At 51.9% G+C, this 18,207-nt stretch overlaps 1 protein-coding gene across 4 annotated transcripts in view; it reads right to left on the reverse strand.

The window, feature by feature from the left end:
* OSBP2 (oxysterol binding protein 2) overlaps positions 1 to 18,207 on the reverse strand; it is a 376,231-nt gene that overhangs the window by 128,067 nt on the left and 229,957 nt on the right. For all 4 annotated transcript variants that reach the window (XM_044989854.1, XM_044989855.1, XM_044989856.1 and 1 more), the window contains one exon: positions 893 to 1,143. In XM_044989854.1, the coding sequence (XP_044845789.1) occupies positions 893 to 1,143 (251 nt within the window). The remainder of the gene's footprint in view (positions 1 to 892; positions 1,144 to 18,207) is intronic.

Genomic DNA, 18,207 nt, shown 5'->3' on the forward strand with positions numbered 1-18,207 from the left:
AGGGTGCGGTGGGGTGTGTGAACACTGATTGGCTGGTTAGGAGGACATGACCTGCAGTAAACAAACAAGGAGAAGCCGCAGCTGTGCATTTGGGCACCTCTGCTCCAGGTCACTGTCCTGGCATTTAAATGCTAAGGGCTAGATCCCGGCAGCTCCTCTGAAGTCAATGCGGATTTATGCCAGCTGAGGATCTGAATCTGCAGTGGGAATGAACCCACGGTACATCAGCTCCCGACCTGCTGTGCTAGCCAGGTAGCAAGCGACCTGCTCCCCACAGAATGGCCAGAGAGCCTGCGGCTGAGCACTGGCACATTTGGGAGATGCCTCTCCCGTAAGTGGTTTGTGCAGACTTAGCTTATCCAGCCGCTGTCACAGCCGTTGCGAATGGGTCCATGAACACATTACACTACAGACCATTAAGCAGCCCGGCTTCTTGTCTCTCTGCTGTACCTTGTCAAGTTTGAATCCTCTTTGGCTTGTTAACTGCTGTGCAGCCGGAATAAATGGCACCTGAGCCTTAACTAAACTCCAAACCGCTCCCGGAGCGCCCATCCCAACACTAATCCGACACGATTCCCTCCTCCTCTGTGAAAAGCATGGAGAGGAAATGGGTCCAGGGAGGGGAGAAAGACTCTTCCCGTACTGGGGAGGACGGGAATGAAGACAAAGGGAAGGAGAGCAGCAGACCGTGGGGAGCGAATGCCCCTTGTCCTCTTCTGAACAGAAGAGCGGAGCAGACGCACACTCATGCACAGAGTGTACCTGGCACACAGCTATTCACTGCGTGCAGGGACCGGTGAGGAGTTCCACACGCCGCAGGCAAGCCAAGCCCCTGCCCACACCCCTGCTACTGCCAGGATTTCCAAGAGAACCGAAGCGCCAGAGCACTTACATTGATCATCGCATTGGAGGTGATCCGGAAGAGGGTGGCTCGCTCATTGACGGCTTTGATCTTCTCCCCGCTCTCGGCAGGCAGCTTCAGGTTCTCCAGCTCACTCAGGGACCTCTGGAGAGCTGCCCCGTGCTTGGCAATAAGGTCATTGCATGTGCTTAGATCCTCCAGCTTACTGGCGAGGCTTTTCAGAGTGCTGTGCAGCTCACTCTTGTCAGACTGCGAGGCTGGCTCCTCATCACCCGAGTCATCTGGAAAGGGGGGAGTGGGGGGTGGAGAGAAAAAACGGTTTCCATGGTTACCACTGGACTGTACTAAACCATGAAGTCAGGCTGTGCAGTGGAAGTGAATCAAGGGCTCCTCGCCTGTGCTGAGTGCCGGCTCTTGCAGCCTGCACCCTGCCCTTGGGGACGGCTTTTGAGACTAGCCCCAGCTCTTCCGTCTCTCCTATTCCCCCTCCTGCTGCCTAGCTGCTTTCAATCCTCCTGGAGCCAAGCTCTTCCTGTACTTCGGAGGCAGGGTCAGTGCAGAGCACGTCTGCCTGAAAAGAGCAGCCAGCCAGCGTCCCCAGGCAGCACCGCTTGTCGGGTGCTTTCCTTACATTCCGCTGCGCGGCGGGAAGGAGCAGCACCAGGCACAGGCAGTAACAAGGCCGGGGTGCCCTAGCGAACACCTAAGCACTGGGGTGAGTTTAGGCCAGCAGTGCCCAGTCTCCTGCAGCCAAACAAGAACAATGTTGTAATGATCTGATCCAAAGCTCAGAGACATCAGCAGGAAAACTCCCACTGACCTCCCTAGGCTACAGAGCCGCCCCCAAAAGAGGCTACCTGCCATGCAGGGCTCAGGAGAGCCAGATGTACACAGCGGGCATTCACACAGGGCCAGGTCTCACAACAGCAAGTGTGGGGAGTTACCCCTCCTCTCCAGTTCCCATCAGAACACGTGTGATTACCCCAACCACGTGGGTCATTAGCACAAATGCAGCGTTTGGATCAGAATTTGTGCCTCCAGCGACAGACGGAACCGCTGCGGGTATGTCTACTCAGCATTTTGAAGTGAGCTTCCCAGGGGTCCACAGACAGGGGCGAGCAGGCTCATGCTAGCACTCTAAAAATAGCCATGTTAGACAGCACTTTGAACTCACGGCTTGGGCTGAAGCTCAGGCTCTGAAGTCTTGGGAGGCAGCTGGGCTTCCGAGCCTGAGCTCCAGCCTCAGTTGCAAGCACTGACTATCCAGCTATTTTTAGAGCACGCGTCTGAGCCCATCAGCCTGAGTCTATTGACCTGGGCTGGGGGGCTTGCTCCAAAATGCTGTGTAGACGCACCCTCAGGGAGCGCCGAAACGCCCGTCTTTCATAAGGAAAATAATTCTGTTCTGGGTGGTTTCAAGTTTCACCCACATGGAAAGGTCCTAGACGCTCAGGATAGAAGAACCCTTCTTCACTTTCTCCACACTTTCTCATGATTTTATAGACCTCTATCACAGCCTCCCTTAGTCATCTCTCTTCTAAAATGAACAGTCCCAGTCTTAGAGGCTGCTCCATGCCTCTAATCATTTTTGTTGCCCTTTTCTGTACCGTTTCCAATTCTAATTTATCTTTTTTAAGATGGGCAACAAAAACTGCATGCAGTATTCAAGGTGTGGACATACCATGGATTTATGTAGTGGCAATATGATTTTTTTTCTTATTACCTATCCATTTCCTAACGATTCCTAACATTAGCTTTTTTTACTCCTGGCTGCACATGGAACAGATGTTTTCAGAGAACTATCCACAATGACTCCAAGATCTCTTTCTTGAGTGGTAACAGCTAGTTTAGACCCCATCATTTTGTACGTATAGTTGGATTATGTTTTCCAATGTCCATTACTTTGCATTTATCAAGGTTGAATTTCATCTGCCATGTTGTTGCCCAGTCACCCACTCCTGCGAGGTCCCTCTGTAACTCTTCGCAGTCAGCCTTGGACTTAACCAATTTGAGTAATTTTGTATCATCTGCAAACGTTGCCACCTCACAGTTTACTCATTTCTGAACACGTTGAACAGTATTAGTCCCAGCATGGCTCCTTGGGGGACCCCCCTAGTTATCCTTCTACACTGTGAAAACTATCCATTTATTCCAGGAGTGGCCAACCTGGGGCTCCGGAGCCACATGCGGCTCTTCAGAGGTTAATATGCGGCTCCTTGTCTAGGCACCGACTCTGGGGCTGGAGCTACAGGCGCCAACTTTCCAATGCGCCGGGGGGTGCTCACTGCTCAACCCCTGGCTCTGCCCCCACTCCACCCCTTCCCGCCCCCTCCCCCGAGCCTGCCCTTCCCTCGCTCCTCTCCCTTGGAGTCTCCTGCACCCCACGAAACAGCTGATTGGGAAGTGCAGGGAGGTGCTGATGGGGGGCGGCTGACGTATGACTGTGGCTCTTTGGCAATGTACATTGGTAAATTTTGGCTCCTTCTCAGGCTCAGTTTGGCCACCCTGATTTATTCCTACCCTTTATTGTCTATCTTTTAACCAGTTACCGATCCATGAGAGCATCTGCCCTCTTATCCCATGACAGTTTTCTTTGCTTAAGGGCCTTTGGTGGAGGACCTTGTCAAAAGCTTTCTGAAGTCCAAGTGAACTCTATGTCCACTGGATCACCCTCATCCACGTTTGTTGACACCCACAGAGAATTCTAATAGATCGGTGAAGCATGATTTCCCTTAACAGAAGCTGTGTTGACTCTTCCCCAACATATTGTGTTCATCAAAGTGTCCGATAATTCTATTCTCTACCATAGTTTTAATCAATCTGCCCGATACTTACCAGCCTGTAATTGCCAGAATCACCTCTGAAACCTTTTTTTAAAAAATCAGCATTATATTAGCCCTCTGGTACAGAAGCTGATTTAAATGATAGGTCACATACCACAGTTAGTAGTTCTGCAATTTCATATTTGAGTTTTTTCAGAACTCTTGGGTGAATCCTATCTCGTTCTGGTGACTTATTACTGTTTAATTGATCAGTTTGTTTCAGAACCTCCTCTACTGACATCTCAATCTGGGACAGTTTTGTCACTTAAAAAGAATGGATCAGGGGGAATCTGCCTTACATCCTCTGCAGTGAAGACCAGTGCAAAGAGTTCATTTAGCTTCTCTGCAACGGACTGGTCATCCTTGAGTGCTTCTTTAGCAGCTCAATCGTCCAGTGACCCCACTGATTGGCAGGCTTCCTGCTTTTGATGGACTTAAAAAAACTGCTGTTAGTTTTTGTGTCTCAGGCTAGTTGCTCTTCAGATTCTTTTTTGGCTGCTTAATCCTAGTTTTACACATGAGCCCTATCCACATTTTTAATCTGTTTTTATAACCAACTTTTGCCTTCAGTGTCCTGGCCTCAGTCAGTGCCACACAGGTAGCCCAGTGCTGGCAGCTGCTTGCTGCACGCCGAAAGAGGAGGTTATACATTGTGTGGAGCTGCCGATGGGCTTCGAGCTCTCACGCAGCAGGCCTCAGGCAGGTGATCTTTTGGGGAGGGAAGGTCAACTTCCATGAATGTTACCATGTAAGGAAATATCCATTTAATATTTACAACAACAACAACAACAAAACCGGCAGTTCATTCGGAAGGGGAGTATGTTCAACGTCACTGAAATGCAACGGAAATGGTGATTATTTTTGTATCTTAAAAACATTGTGTGATTTTAAACAAGCAATGAGTAATGAGTGTAATGTGATGAGTTTCTTAAAATGTGCCATTCTCCCTCCCCTAGAGGCAGGTGGAGTCAAGCACAAGCTGGGGGATCAAGAGGCTCTAAGCAGGGATCAGAGACAGCAAAAAATCCACCAGGAAGTCGAACTGAGAAACAGAGACCAGCCCTGACACTACAGAGGTTCCAGGGCTGGTTTTGCAGCATCTGCAGCTCAGCGATGCACCTTCCCCATACACAGATCCTGTGTTACGGAACACGGGTCCCATTAAAGAGAGTCATGTGCATGGACTCGGCTCCACACGGTCACCATCCTGACCCACAATTCACGTCCCTTGGATCTGCCTTGCAGGCTGTGCTGGGAGGGCAGGCCCAGAGCCCTGAGCTGCAGGCCTCACCGTGTCACTTCCCAACATCGTGCCCAACCAAGTCTGCAGGGCTACACCAGGGAAGGCCCCCACTGCACCCCAACGACACCAAACACTGACACCTGCCACACAACTACGGCTTTGTGCTGGGTCTGAGCAGTTGTCAGCTGTGTGCCCAACGATGTCCCCAGAAGTAAGTGCACCCTGTCATGAATAGTTAGTAAAGGGTTAAAACATAGTACCTGGTAGGCACCTGACCTGAGGACCAATCAGGGAAGAGAATTTGAAATTCCTAGGAGGGAACTTTTTCCCTCTGTTTTCTGTGTGTGTTGTTCTTAGCCGTTTGAAGTTACAAGAGTCCAGATGTTTTAATCAAGTCTCTACAAGTTTCCACCTTTCTGAACTAATTTCTTCTAGTCAAGATAGTGAGTATTAGAAAGGTACTTTGTGTCCTCATCTAATAATCCTATGTTTGCAATTCTGTGCGTTTGTTATTAATTATTCTTAATTCTGCCTGTATTGTTTGTACTGAAAAGGAGAGAGGATTCTCTCCAGAACTTAGCAAGGTTATACCCTATGAGTGTCCAGTTTGGACTCATAGAGATTCTGTATTTTCTTGTTTTTCTTTTAATAAATTCTTTCTATAAAGATTTGATTAAATCCCTCTACTGTGGATACAGGGGGAGGGGCTAAGAAACTCTCTCTCGGTGGTAAGACAAGCTTATCTCTGGGCAGAGAGGGGAGGGGGAAGGTTTCTCCCTCTGTGAGTTGATCTGTGTTTCCCCAGGGAACGTCTTTAAAAAGAGGCAAGGGGAAAACAGGGGTGTCCCGGCCCACGAAATTGACCGGGTGGTGGCGGCAAAAAGGGGACCTACCCTAGGATCTTAGGGTGGGGGGATACATGCTGGTCCTCAACTTGAAACCCCCCAGTTGGCTATTAGGAAACACTATTTCACTAGGAGGGTGGTGAAGCACTGGAATGGGTTACCTAGGGAGGTGGTGGAATCTCCATCCTTAGAGGTTTTTAAGGTCAGGCTTGACAAAGCCCTGGCTGGGATGATTTAGTTGGGGATTGGTCCTGCTTTGAGCAGGGGGTTGGACTAGATGACCTCCTGAGGTCCCTTCCAATGCCGATATTCTATGAAGTGGCCAAGCCCTGGGACGGGCTGAGTGGTGGCTGTAATTCCAGTGCTAAGACACTCTGTCCACCAGTTTGTATCCTTACATTGACACAGGGAGTCATACCCCAGATGTTGTGAGGCATATGCCTGTTACCCTGTGCTTCAGGACTGTGTGGGGAGGTGGCTGTCTCTGCTCAGGGTCTCCCTTTCTGGAGGCAGTTCCCTGTCCTGTCCATCCTCTAAAGCACAGTATTTACCGACTGACAACACAGGTGTGTGGCAGCTCTCTCTGTGTACATCTGCGCAATGGTGACGATAAATAGTGACAAATGTCAACGCCAAATCAACCCCCAGTCCACACAAGGAACACCCCGGAGTAAGGCTGAGTGGCTAGATAGGCCCCGAGCCGGCTCAGAAGGTCAGCAAGCCTGCGCTTTGCCGGAACAAGCTGGAAAATGAATTCCAGAGCTCGGGCTCACGCTTGAGAACACCTGGCCTCCAGCCCCTACATGTGCTGAGCTCAAAGCCAGAGAGCCTTAGAAGGAACCTCTCAGCTGATTTCAGTTGGTGCATAAGTTGGAAGGTGCATAAGCCGAGAGCAGCTAGAATGTACATGCTGTGAGCTGGATTTTCAAACATAGACATTTAAAATGGGACATCCAGGTTCTGTACTTTGGCCTTTTAACTGGCTCTCTAAAGCATGTGACTACAGCAAGGCCAAAGGCTTGCACCGGTGTCTACAGGCGCTGCCCTTGGCCCAAGGCAGCTAAGTAGGCATGTGAAGACAAAGTGCCAAACTGAGCAGCCGAACGCAGGGCCCACGTGTCCTAGCTAGAGGCAGGATCCTGGTGTACATGTGACTAATCTGAGGATGGCGCCCCAGGCTCCCATGCCAAACCTCCATGAGTTGAGTTACTTATCTCTGGCAATGCGAAGTCATAGGGCTGAATTCAGAGCTGCCAGTCAAGCTGCCCAGCTTATGCCATCAGTGAACGCGGTCCCATGTTTTGGAGCTAAAAGAAAGACCTCCCACCAGTTGCAAACCTAATCCAAGTCCATGCATGGCCACGGGATGAATTTCTTCCCCCAGTTAATCCCACTGACTCTCGTCAGGCAAGCAAAGCAGCCCCGGGAATGAGAGCAGGACGTGTTCTCTGCAGCGTCTCTGCCTGGCACGGCCCGCAGGGAACAGAAGGGAGAAGGCTGAGTGTCAACCAATTCTTACATGGCAAGAGAGCCCAAGGTATGCGCCGGAGCTGAAGGTGCCTCAGTTACCGTCAGAGGAGGATGGCTTCACTGGTGTGTCAGGCATTCTGGACTGGAACGACAGGCCCAGCTGCTGCCTGAACTCCTGCCTTCCGTCTGATAAATGGATGCGGTTTTTTATCCCTAGCTTATTGATAAGATTTTCAAGATACTATTGAGATGGATGTTCAGCCATCGTTCAACAGTAGCACATTGATTCCACAGCTCGCGGGTCAGTGACAGAAACTGAAGGGGAAACAGCGCTGGATTTAAAACCAACCAAGCAGTGTTTGTAACACAGGCTCAGAGCAATTTGGGTAGCACAGAAGGACAATCAACCCCAAGTGCTAATGAAAACTAAGTGCAGCAGGCTGGGAAGTGTTTTGGGCTGCAGTCCAGAGCACGTTACATGGCCATGTGGAGAAAGTGGCCTTTGCACTGTAATCATACTAGATAATAACAACTTTGTATATAGGGGCATCTTCCATCCCCATGTGCTTTATCCAGCATCTCTTGGGTGAAGGGAAGCAACCCATTCAACACGTACGTGCTGCACACACTGCACATCCATTGTTAACCTGCCCAACACCCCAGCAAGGCAGGGAACCACAGCCCTGGCTGCAGTAAGACATTGGCCATTTGGAACCAGGCTAACCCCCTAGAGTTTGCAAAACACCTCGCGGCCGCACACAAAAGAGCATCAAGACGTTTACAAGTATTCTGGGAGCCACCCGGGGTAACTAGCTCTCCGCAGGTTTAGGAAGCTGTTCGGTTTAAACCTGACCCAGTTTGGGGCCAGTGTGGACATGGACAAGTGGAACCCGGTCCACTAGTCCTCACCCTGCTGCCCCAGAGGGAACTGGTGGGCTTTACATATCTCCCAGAATGCACCAGGGGACAGGTTCCTGGAGAGCACTGCAACTGGAACAACCGAGGCCAGTGCTGGAGCGGCAGGGCGAGCAGGCATGCACTGAACCGTCTGTGCTCAGACCTGGTCAGACAGCCTGAGCTCCTGGCAGAGGGCTGGGGGAAGCCTGCACTGTGTCCATCTGCACCGCCCACCAGCTCCTCAGTGGCAGGGCTCCTAACTCACTCACCGAGATCTTGAAAAAGGAGGAAACGGGGACATCTGAGCAGCTGGGAAAACTGCTGCCAAACGCCCAGATTCTGATGCTATTTAGCCAGGGTGCCATAGGGACAGGGAAGTAATTGTGATGCAGAGCTGAGGCTCGTCCGACATTATAGACTTCCTCAAGCCTCAGCCGGGCGAGAGAACAGACCCGAGAGCCCCTGCTGGAATGCAGGGAAAGCAGCAAAATGCAGTGACTCGTGTGACAGAGAGCCCCAGGTCAGTACCACACAATCTGCCTGCACTCCGGAGCTGGGCCCCCGAGGCCCAGAGGCAGATGACAAACTTCGGAAGCAATTCACACAGCCAGAAGGTAAGATGAATCCTGGCTACTGAGGGCAAATGATCAGGGCTAGTGTTTGTCACCACCAAGCAACAAAACGCCCCTGAAGGATTCCCGAGTCGGGAAAACAGCCAGTCGGAGACGTGGAGCGCACGGCAGGGGAAAGAAGGGCATACGCACTGCTAAGCTGCAGTGATGTCAGCACGACAACAGTTTACGAGCAGATTGCTGGGACAGAGTGTGTGAGCACGCACGGTCCCAGGGGAGGCATGAGACAGCCGCAGACTGCACGACGGGGGTTATAGACACAGCTCAGGGAACGACAAACAACTGGGAAGATGAGACCATACGGAATTCTACAGGCCACATCCCGCCCCCAGCACACGGACGTACTGGGGGTGACGGGCCTCGTCCCGCCCCCACTACACGGACGTACCGGGGGTGACAGGCCGCATCCTGCCCCCAGCACACGGACGTACCGGCAGTGACGGGCCATGTCCCGCCCCCACTACACGGACGTACCGGGGGTGACAGGCCGCATCCTGCCCCCAGCACAGGGACGTACCAGCTGTGACGGGCCATGTCCCGCCCCCACTACACGGACGTACCAGCAGTGACGGGCCACATCTCACCCTGAGCAGATGGACGTACCAGTAATGACGGGCCATGTCCAGCCCCCAGCACATGGACGTACCGGCACTGTCGGGCCGCATCTCACCCTGAGCACACGGATGTACCGGCGGTGATAGGTCGCATCCTGCCCCCAGCACACGGACATACTATAAGTAGGGGCATTTCCAGCAGATCGAGGGATGTGATCATTCCCCTCTACTCAGCACTGGTGAGGCCTCATCTGGAGTACTGTGTCCAGTTTTGGGCCCCACACTACAAGAAGGATGTGGATAAATTGGAGAGAGTCCAGCGGAGGGCAACAAAAATGATTGGGTGGCTGGAGCACATGACTTATGAGGAGAGGCTGAGGGAACTGGGATTGTTTAGTCTGCAGAAGAGAAGACTGAGGGGGGGATTTGATAGCTGCTTTCAGCTACCTGAAAGGGGGTTCCAAAGAGGATGGATCTAGACTGTTCTCAGTGGTAGAAGATGACAGAACAAGGAGTAATGGTCTCAAGTTGCAGTGGGGGAGGTTTAGGTTGGACATTAGGAAAAACTTTTTCACTAGTAGGGTGGTGAAGCACTGGAATGGGTTACCTAGGGAGGTAGTGGAATCTCCTTCCTTAGAGGTTTTTAAGGTCAGGCTTGACAAAGCCCTGGCTGGGATGATTTAGTTGGGTTTGGTCCTGCTTTGAGCAGGGGGTTGGACTAGATACCTCCTGAGGTCCCTTCCAACCCTGAGATTCTATGATTCTATTCTATGATACTGGTGGTGACGGGCCACGTCCCGCCCCCAGCACACGGACGTACTGCGGGTGACAGGCCACGTCCCACCCCAGCACAAGGATATACCAGGGGTGATGGGCTGCATCCTGCCCCCAGCACACGGACGTACCGTGGGTGACGGGCCACGTCCTGCCCCAACACACATATGTGCTGCGGGTGACGGGCCGCATCCTGCCCCCAGCACATGGACGTACCGCAGGTGACAGGCCACGTCCCCCCCCAGCACATGGACGTACCGCAGGTGACGGGCCGCATCCTGCCCCAGCACATGGACGTACCGCAGGTGACAGGCCACGTCCCGCCCCAGCACATGGACGTACCGCAGGTGACAGGCCACGTCCCGCCCCAGCACACGGACGTACCGCAGGTGACGGGCCGCATCCTGCCCCCAGCACACGGACGTATCGCAGGTGACGGGCCACGTCCCGCCCCAGCACACGGACGTACCGCAGGTGACGGGCCACGTCCCGCCCCAGCACACGGACGTACTGGAGTTGGCAGCGGTGTGACAGAAGCGTGCTTACCCCAAGAGCAGCATACACACTCCTGTCACAATAACCACTCAGCAAGGTTAAATGGAGAGGAGGAAACTCACCAAATCGCATCTGGCTGACCGGGTTCTCCTTCTGCCTCGGGTATTCCCAAGTGCCTTTCGCCTTGGGGGGCCGCATTAACGGACTAGCGATCTGACACCTTCCATCCAGGTGTGACAATTATTCTATTGCACCCAGTCCCGAACCGGGGCTAATACAGCTCTCCTGGACATGGCCGCGACTCCTCGGGGCCTGACGCTGCTGGACAGACAGCTCCAGAGACTGAAATCCTCACCTCCGGCTTGGGAGCAGCCACCTCAGCCTCATTGGCGTGATGTGGCCTGTGACCAGGAGGCCTGTCCATCACAAACAGGACTGAGCCCACCTACTCATTTCAGCTGGCCTCCCATCCCACTCCTCAGGTGGTAGCAGCTCCCAGTCACTCCCCGCTTGGGCGGGATGTGAACACGGGACCTAGAAATGGAGGACTCTACACCCCATGACAAATCCCCCTAAACCTGCCAAGCCTCAGCACTGCATTGTGGGGTTTGCAAAACGCTCCTGCAAGAGGCTGGCAGGGTTTGCCTCGAACACCCCACCTTGCTCCAGGCCTTGATTCTGCTAGGACAGGGCTCAGCGGGTCCCCCCCCACTGCACACAAGGGGAGGGGAGAGTGGCTCTGTAGAGAGACAGAGGACTTGGGACAGCCCTGTGCCCATGGGGGCAGCCAAGCCTGCGAGAAACCAAACGTTATGTTGCATATTGCTAACGTATTCGTCAACAGAAGCCGGATGCTGCGGGAGGGGAGGCAGGGATTGGTGGCGTTACGCGGGCACGGGCCTTTAGTGTGAGATCAGGCTGGGAAAGGCACCTTGGTTCCAAGTCTGCCTCAATGTGAATGTCCCTCTTTAAAGGACAAAGCTAAAAGAGGAGTGTCACAGCATGGGGGAGCAATCAGGGCAGCAGGCAACGATGCGTGAACTGGACGTGAGCGCCCAGAGTGGCCAGATGGGATCAGGGCTGGAGCAATCAGCCATGATGCAGAAACAGACGCCTCATCTCGACTGGTAGGGATGACTGGACGGTTCTTCCTCACTGAGGCGGACAGGAAAAGCAGGCGCGCCGTGGCTGACGGACGGGGGTGAGACTCAGCCTCTGGAAAGTGCGTCACGCCCTGTAAGAGAGCTGCAGAGCTGAGCACCGCACTGATCTCAGGGGGTGCAGTCAAGCGCCCTGCCAGCCTGCTGAGGCAGCTCTCCTCTAGGCTCGGTCTATACCAGACAGCTGGGATTCGGGCAAAGGGCCTGGGAAATGGGGCCAGGCGAGCCTGCCCATGTCGGTGATCCATGAAGGGATCCCGGTCCTCGGTGTCGATTACACAGCACTGGGATAACCCAGATAATTCAGAAATCAATGCCTTGTCCTCCGAGTGCAAAACAGAGCAGCAGCGAGGGAAGCCCAGTCAGGGGAGTCTGTCCTCCAGACGGGGAGGAGCACTGGGACCGCCAGCCCCGAAAGCACCAGCCCTGGCCGCTCACTGCTTTAGAGGTGAGTAGCAAGCTCCTGTAGCTGCCAGGACCAGCCATTAGTGGGAAGGAAGCTCACAAGCACTGAAGCTGCGCAGCCGTCCCAGGGCAGCAGCCTCCCCTGGCCTCCCCGGTGAAGGGAATTAAGGGTAGACATATGTGACTAACCCAGGCCAGCTGGGGACAGGCGCAGCCAGTGAGCAAAGGACAGAAGCGGATGAGGCCGGCTCTGGGAAGGGCAGGCCTGGCGAGGAGAAGGAGGCCGAGGCTGGAGGGTCTAGGAGAAGGCCCCAGGAGAAGACAGGGTAGGGTTGGATTATGGGGCAGGCAGCCTGGCTGTTTAGGATTCCCAGGGCTGGGAACCCAGAGGAGTTCCTCCAACGCTGCTGGGGGTACAGCAACCCCTGCTATTAAGGGGAGGACAAACGGACTATTTCTGCAGCTGCCTAGCAGGGTGATGTGGTGACCCCTGGCAAGGAGAGGAGGAGGAAGGGAGCTGAGCCCAGGTACGCAGGCAGAACAGCGGCAGACGTGTGTTGAGTTTGTATGGACTTTAGTTGTTCTCCGGCTAAGTCACTGCAGCAACCTGACAGCGCTGGGAGCTGCTGAACGGCTGATACGTAGGGTCTGGTCACACGGCAATGAAGTACAAGCCTACCAGGGAGCTGGGTAGGTACTCACGATGCCACATGTGTTACTGTTACCTGTGCTGTTAGCATGGGTACCTGTGCTACAATCACACATGCACCCTAAGGGGAAACCGAGGCAGTGGCAGGTTTTGGAGGGACCTTGTTACTTATTCATTCATCTCCTCTAGCCAACTCTGTCTCAGTATAAAGAAAGTAAATGAACCTGTCGGGGTGTTCAGCTGAGCCCCAGAATAGTTCTTATTTGTCATACACTGATCTTGCTGAAAGCATTTAAACAGAATTTAGCAGCGTTAAACCGAATTAACCCTGCACCCATCCACACAATGAAGCCCTTTATATCGCTATAAAGGGCTCTTTAAACCGATTTCTGTACTCCTCCCCGACGACGGGAGTAGCGCTGAAATCGGTATTGCCATGTCGGGTTAGGGTTAGTGTGGCTGCAATTCGACGGTATTGGCCTCCGGGCAGTATCCCACAGTGCACCATTGTGACCGCTCTGGAAAGCAATCTGAACTCGGATGCACTGGCCAGGTTGACAGGAAAAGCCCCGTGAACTTTTGAATTTTATTTCCTGTTTGCCCAGCATGGAGCACCGATCAGCACGGGTGACCATGCAGTCCCAAATCCAAAAAGAGCTCCAGCATGGACCGTACGGGAGATACTGGATCTGATCGCTGGATGGGGAGACAAATCTGTTCTATCAGAGCTCCGTTACAGAAGACAAAATGACAAAGCATTTGAAAAAATCTCCAGGCTATGATAGACAGAGGCCACAGCAGGGACTCAGCACAGTGCTGCGTGAGAAGCGTAATGGAAAGCCAAAGAATCAAATGGACGCTCATGGAGGGAAGGGAGGGGGGACTGAGGACTCCAGCTATCCCCCAGTTCCCGCAGGTTCCGAAAAGCATTTGCATTCTTGGCTGAGCTCCCAATGCCTGAAGGGTCAAAAACATTGTCCAGGGTTTTTCGGGGTGTATGTCGTCAATTTACCCCCCTCCTCCCCGTGAAAGAAAAGGGGAAAAAAATCGTTTCTTGCCTTTTTTCAATGTCACCGTATGTCTACAGCATGCTGCTGGTAGACGCGGTGCTGCGGCGCTGAACAGCAGCAGCCCCTCCCCTTCCTTTCCTGATGGCAGATGGTACAAAATGGTGGAAAACCATCATCATCATCATCCCGTGAGTGCTCCTGGCTGGACTCGGTGAGGTTGGCCGGGGGCGCCTGGGTAAAAATAGGAATGACTCCTGGTCATTCCCGGCAGACGGTACAGAAGGCTTGGTAACCGTCCTCATCATAGCAGCTGGAGGCTGAGCTCCATCAGCCCCCCTCCCCCCTTTCATGTCTAAAGAAAAGATTCTGTCCTGCCTGGACTATCACAGCAGCTGGAGGCTGCCTCCCCCTCACTTTATCTCGCTAAAAAGTCAGTGTTTCTCATTCCTGCATTCTTTATTACTTCATCACACAAATGGGGGGACACTGCCACGGTAGCCCAGGAGGGGTGGGGGAGGAGGGAAGCAACGGGTGGGGTTGTTGCAGGGGCACCCCCTAGAATGGCATGCAGCTCATCATTTCTGCGGGATCTCTGGGGCTCTGACCCGGAGCGGCTGTGCTCTCTGGTTCTCTAGTATACTTGCCCCATATTCTAGGCAGGACAGACTCTATTTTTAGACAAAACATAAAGAAGGGAATGACCCAGGGAGTCATTCCCATTTTTGTCCATGCGCCCCCGGCCGACCTCAGTGAGGCCAGCCAGGAGCACCCATGACAGCAGCAGACAGTACAAAAGGATTAATAACCGTCATCGCCAATTTCCAAATGCAAACGGTGCAAAATGACTGATAACCATCATCTCATCGCCAATTTACAATGAAAGAGGTGCAATAGGGATGGTAACCGTCTCTGCTACCTTGCAAAGGCAAATGAATGCTTCTGTGTAGCACTGCAGTACCGCCTCTGTCGGCAGCATCCAGTACACATACGGTGACAGTGACAAAGGGCAAAACAGGCTCCATGGTTGCCATGCTATGGCGTCTGCCAGGGCAATCCTTAGGGGAAAAAGGGCGCGAAATGATTGTCTGCCGTTGCTTTCACGGAGGAAGGATTGAGTGACGACATTTACCCAGAATCACCCGCGACACTGTTTTTGCCCCATCATGCATTGGGATCTCAACCCAGAATTCCAATGGGTGGGGGAGACTGTGGGAACTATGGGATAGCTACAGGATAACTACCCACAGTACAATGCTCCGGAAATCGACACTAGCCTCGGTACATGGACGCACACCGCCGAATTAATGTGCTTAGTGTGGCCACGTGCACTCGACTTTATACAATCTGTTTTAAAAAACTGGTTTCTGTAAAATCGGAATAATCCCATAGTGTAGACATACCCTAAGAATCGGCACTCTGATGTGAGTGGACAACTGGCTGGTTCAGGACAGACATGAGACTCAACTTTCGTCCCCTTGTTATCAGATATCTCAGGACAACAGGAACCAGAACTGCTGCAACCACAGAACTAGGGGGTGACAGTGGCAGGGTTCAGGGCTGGGAGGCTGACAGGTTCATGGGGTTCCTCTCTGGCAGGAGAGCCAGGGCTGTCCAGCAGGGTCTCAGTGTGAAATCAGTTCACTGCTGAAGATGTCATAAATATTTAGGGCCAGATTCTGCTCTGACTTATACCAGCATAATTGTGGAGTAGCTGCACTGATGTCACAGGTAGAGCAGAGAGAAGAATCAGACTCTTGCAGCTTTTCAAACTCTGAAAGCAGGTGAAGTTTTCCAGGCTTTTTTTATGGTCTCTAATGAGCTCTGGCAATGAAAACACAAAGATTAAACTGAACTGGAGTTGTAAGCTCTTTATAGCTTTCAAAATCCGTGTCTGAGAAAGGACAAAGGATGATTCAACAGCGGGAGGGACAAGCCTTCGTTAGACGCTCTAGCAGGACGAGGAGGAACAGGAGTGTGCTTTGGGAAATATTCCAATTAGAGGAACCAGCTTCTGAGAAGCGTCTGCGTTGCCTGTATTCCACATCTGCAGCACCAATCGCAGGCAGTGCTCACAGACAAGCCATTGTGCCAGACGGTTAATGAGAACGTTGTTTTGTATTGGTGATGCAATCAGCTCATCAAAAATGAACATTTTTCTGGGCATCAAAGCAAAGCATGTGCCACATTCGCGGTGCATTTATCACCTCTCTCCTGCACAGCATAATGTTGGACAGGGGGAGGAGAGCCAGGAAAGCAAGGAGCAGGTGGGAATAGGGTGCTCGCCAACTCCCACGGAGATCATAGCTTTAGGAGGTAACCCAGTTCTCACCCAAGGTATGTAAGCAACCAAAGACAATGAAAAGTAAGGAGTAACACAGCAGTTTCTGTGTCTCCACTGCAAGGTTCCAGATAGTGAGGACAAGTAACATCTCCTCTTGAGCACAGATGTTTGTCTGAATAGTCACACTCCTGCTCAGAACAGGCTGCATGGAACATTCCCCAGGCTCGATAGGGGGAATGCAAAGTATCCTAGTCTGAAGACTAAAATCTCTTTGCAGCAAACATCGACGAATGAACTGGAGCTAGGCCTACGTAAGCCGTTATACTGCTCTTGTCGTTGTAGGGTTTGTGTGCCGGGCCAAAAATGAACACTGCCAAAACCCAAGGTCTCGCCTTCCCCCGGTAGCCTGGTTTTGACACACACACACCATGATTTGTGTTGTATTGTTATTTACACAGGAGGGCTCAGATATATCAGCCTGTTTGGGGGAGTTTCTGCCTCTGACTCATTTTGCTGGCACGCTGGTTGAAGGATTCAAGCCACCCTCCGGGTGCTCGGTCCTTGCTCTGATCGCTAGCCAATCTTGTTGCCTGTCTGCCACGCAGAGTGGCCATTGCCAAGGTTTCGCTCTTCAGTGCTGCTGTGACGGGCTTCAGTAGCACTTCTCCATGGAACGTCCCTTCACATTAATGGAACGTCTGGATGCTACAGCCAGCCGTGCTGCTGGGCAATGGCCTTTCCTGGCCATATTCGATACATTTCTTATTGTTAGTGGCTAACTGACATTTTTAAAAGCACAGAAAAAAGCTAAAGTATGAATCACTGTTGACAGCAAAGAGCAACCCCGGCTTGGTTTTCTTTGACCGTACCACACAGGGGCCATGCATCAATCACCATGGCCATGTCATAGATACCCTACTGGAAATGTGCATACATGACTAAGCCAACCCCTTGTCTGGAGATACAGCTAGCAAGGGAAGGGAGAAGGAGGCTGAGTGGTGGGAGCGACACATTTACAATGTCTTAGCAACCGTTACTGAGAAAGAAACGTGCCCTTCACTTGTGAGTTTGTGACGCATGGTATCACCCAAAGGCCTCCTACTGAGAGCAAAGGACTGTGGGTTACTGAAACAGGGCTCGGTACCCGACCTTCCCCAGCAGGACTAGCTTAGAAGGTTAGTGGTTAACGCAAGGGACTCCTGGGTGCTATTGCCTGTGCCTTATGTGACCTTGGGTAGTTATTTCTACAGACCTCAAATTCCCATCTGTACGAAGGGGCTAATCATACACTCCACCTCGCAAGGGGACTGCGAGGCTAAATTGCTTCCATTTCTAAAGCGCTTCAGGATCCTTGGGAGGAAGTGCTCTGCTAAGGCAAAGTATTATTTGTAAGCACCTAGCACATAATAAGGTGATAAGTAATAGTCAAGAACAAATCATGTCAACTCACCCTAATAGCTTTCTGTGACAGAGTAACAAGCCATGTGGATGGGGGGGAGCAGTAGACTTTGGCAAGACTTTAGCAAGGCTTTTGATACTGTCTCCCATGATGTTCTCATAAACAAACTAGGGAAATACAGCCTAGACAAACCGACTATAAGGTGCATGCACAAATGATTGGAAAACCATACTCAGAGTGTGGTTTTCAATGGTTCAGTCAAGCTGGAAGGGGATATCAAGTGGGATCCCACAGAGATCTGTCCTGGGTCCAGTTCTATTCAATATCTTCATAAATTATTTGGATAATAGATAGCGAATACACTTACACAGTTTGTGGACGACACCAAGCTGGGAGGGATTGCATGCACTTTGGAGGACAGGATTAGAATCCAAAATGCTCTTAACAAACTGGAGAAAAGATCTGAAATAAATAGGACAAATGCAAAGTACTACACTTAGGGAGGAATAATCAACTGCACAAATACAAGATGGGAACTGACTGCCTAGGAAGGAATCCTGCAGAAAAGGATCTGGGTGTTAGTTTGTGATCCACTATAAGTATGAGTCAACAGTGTAACACTGTTGCAAAAAAAGCGAACATCATTCTGGGATGTATTACCAGAAGTGTTGTAAGCAAGACACGAGAAGTAATTCTTCCACTCTACTCA

Source organism: Mauremys mutica, chromosome 16 (genome assembly GCF_020497125.1).
Source record: "Mauremys mutica isolate MM-2020 ecotype Southern chromosome 16, ASM2049712v1, whole genome shotgun sequence".
Classification (NCBI taxonomy): domain Eukaryota; kingdom Metazoa; phylum Chordata; order Testudines; family Geoemydidae; genus Mauremys; species Mauremys mutica.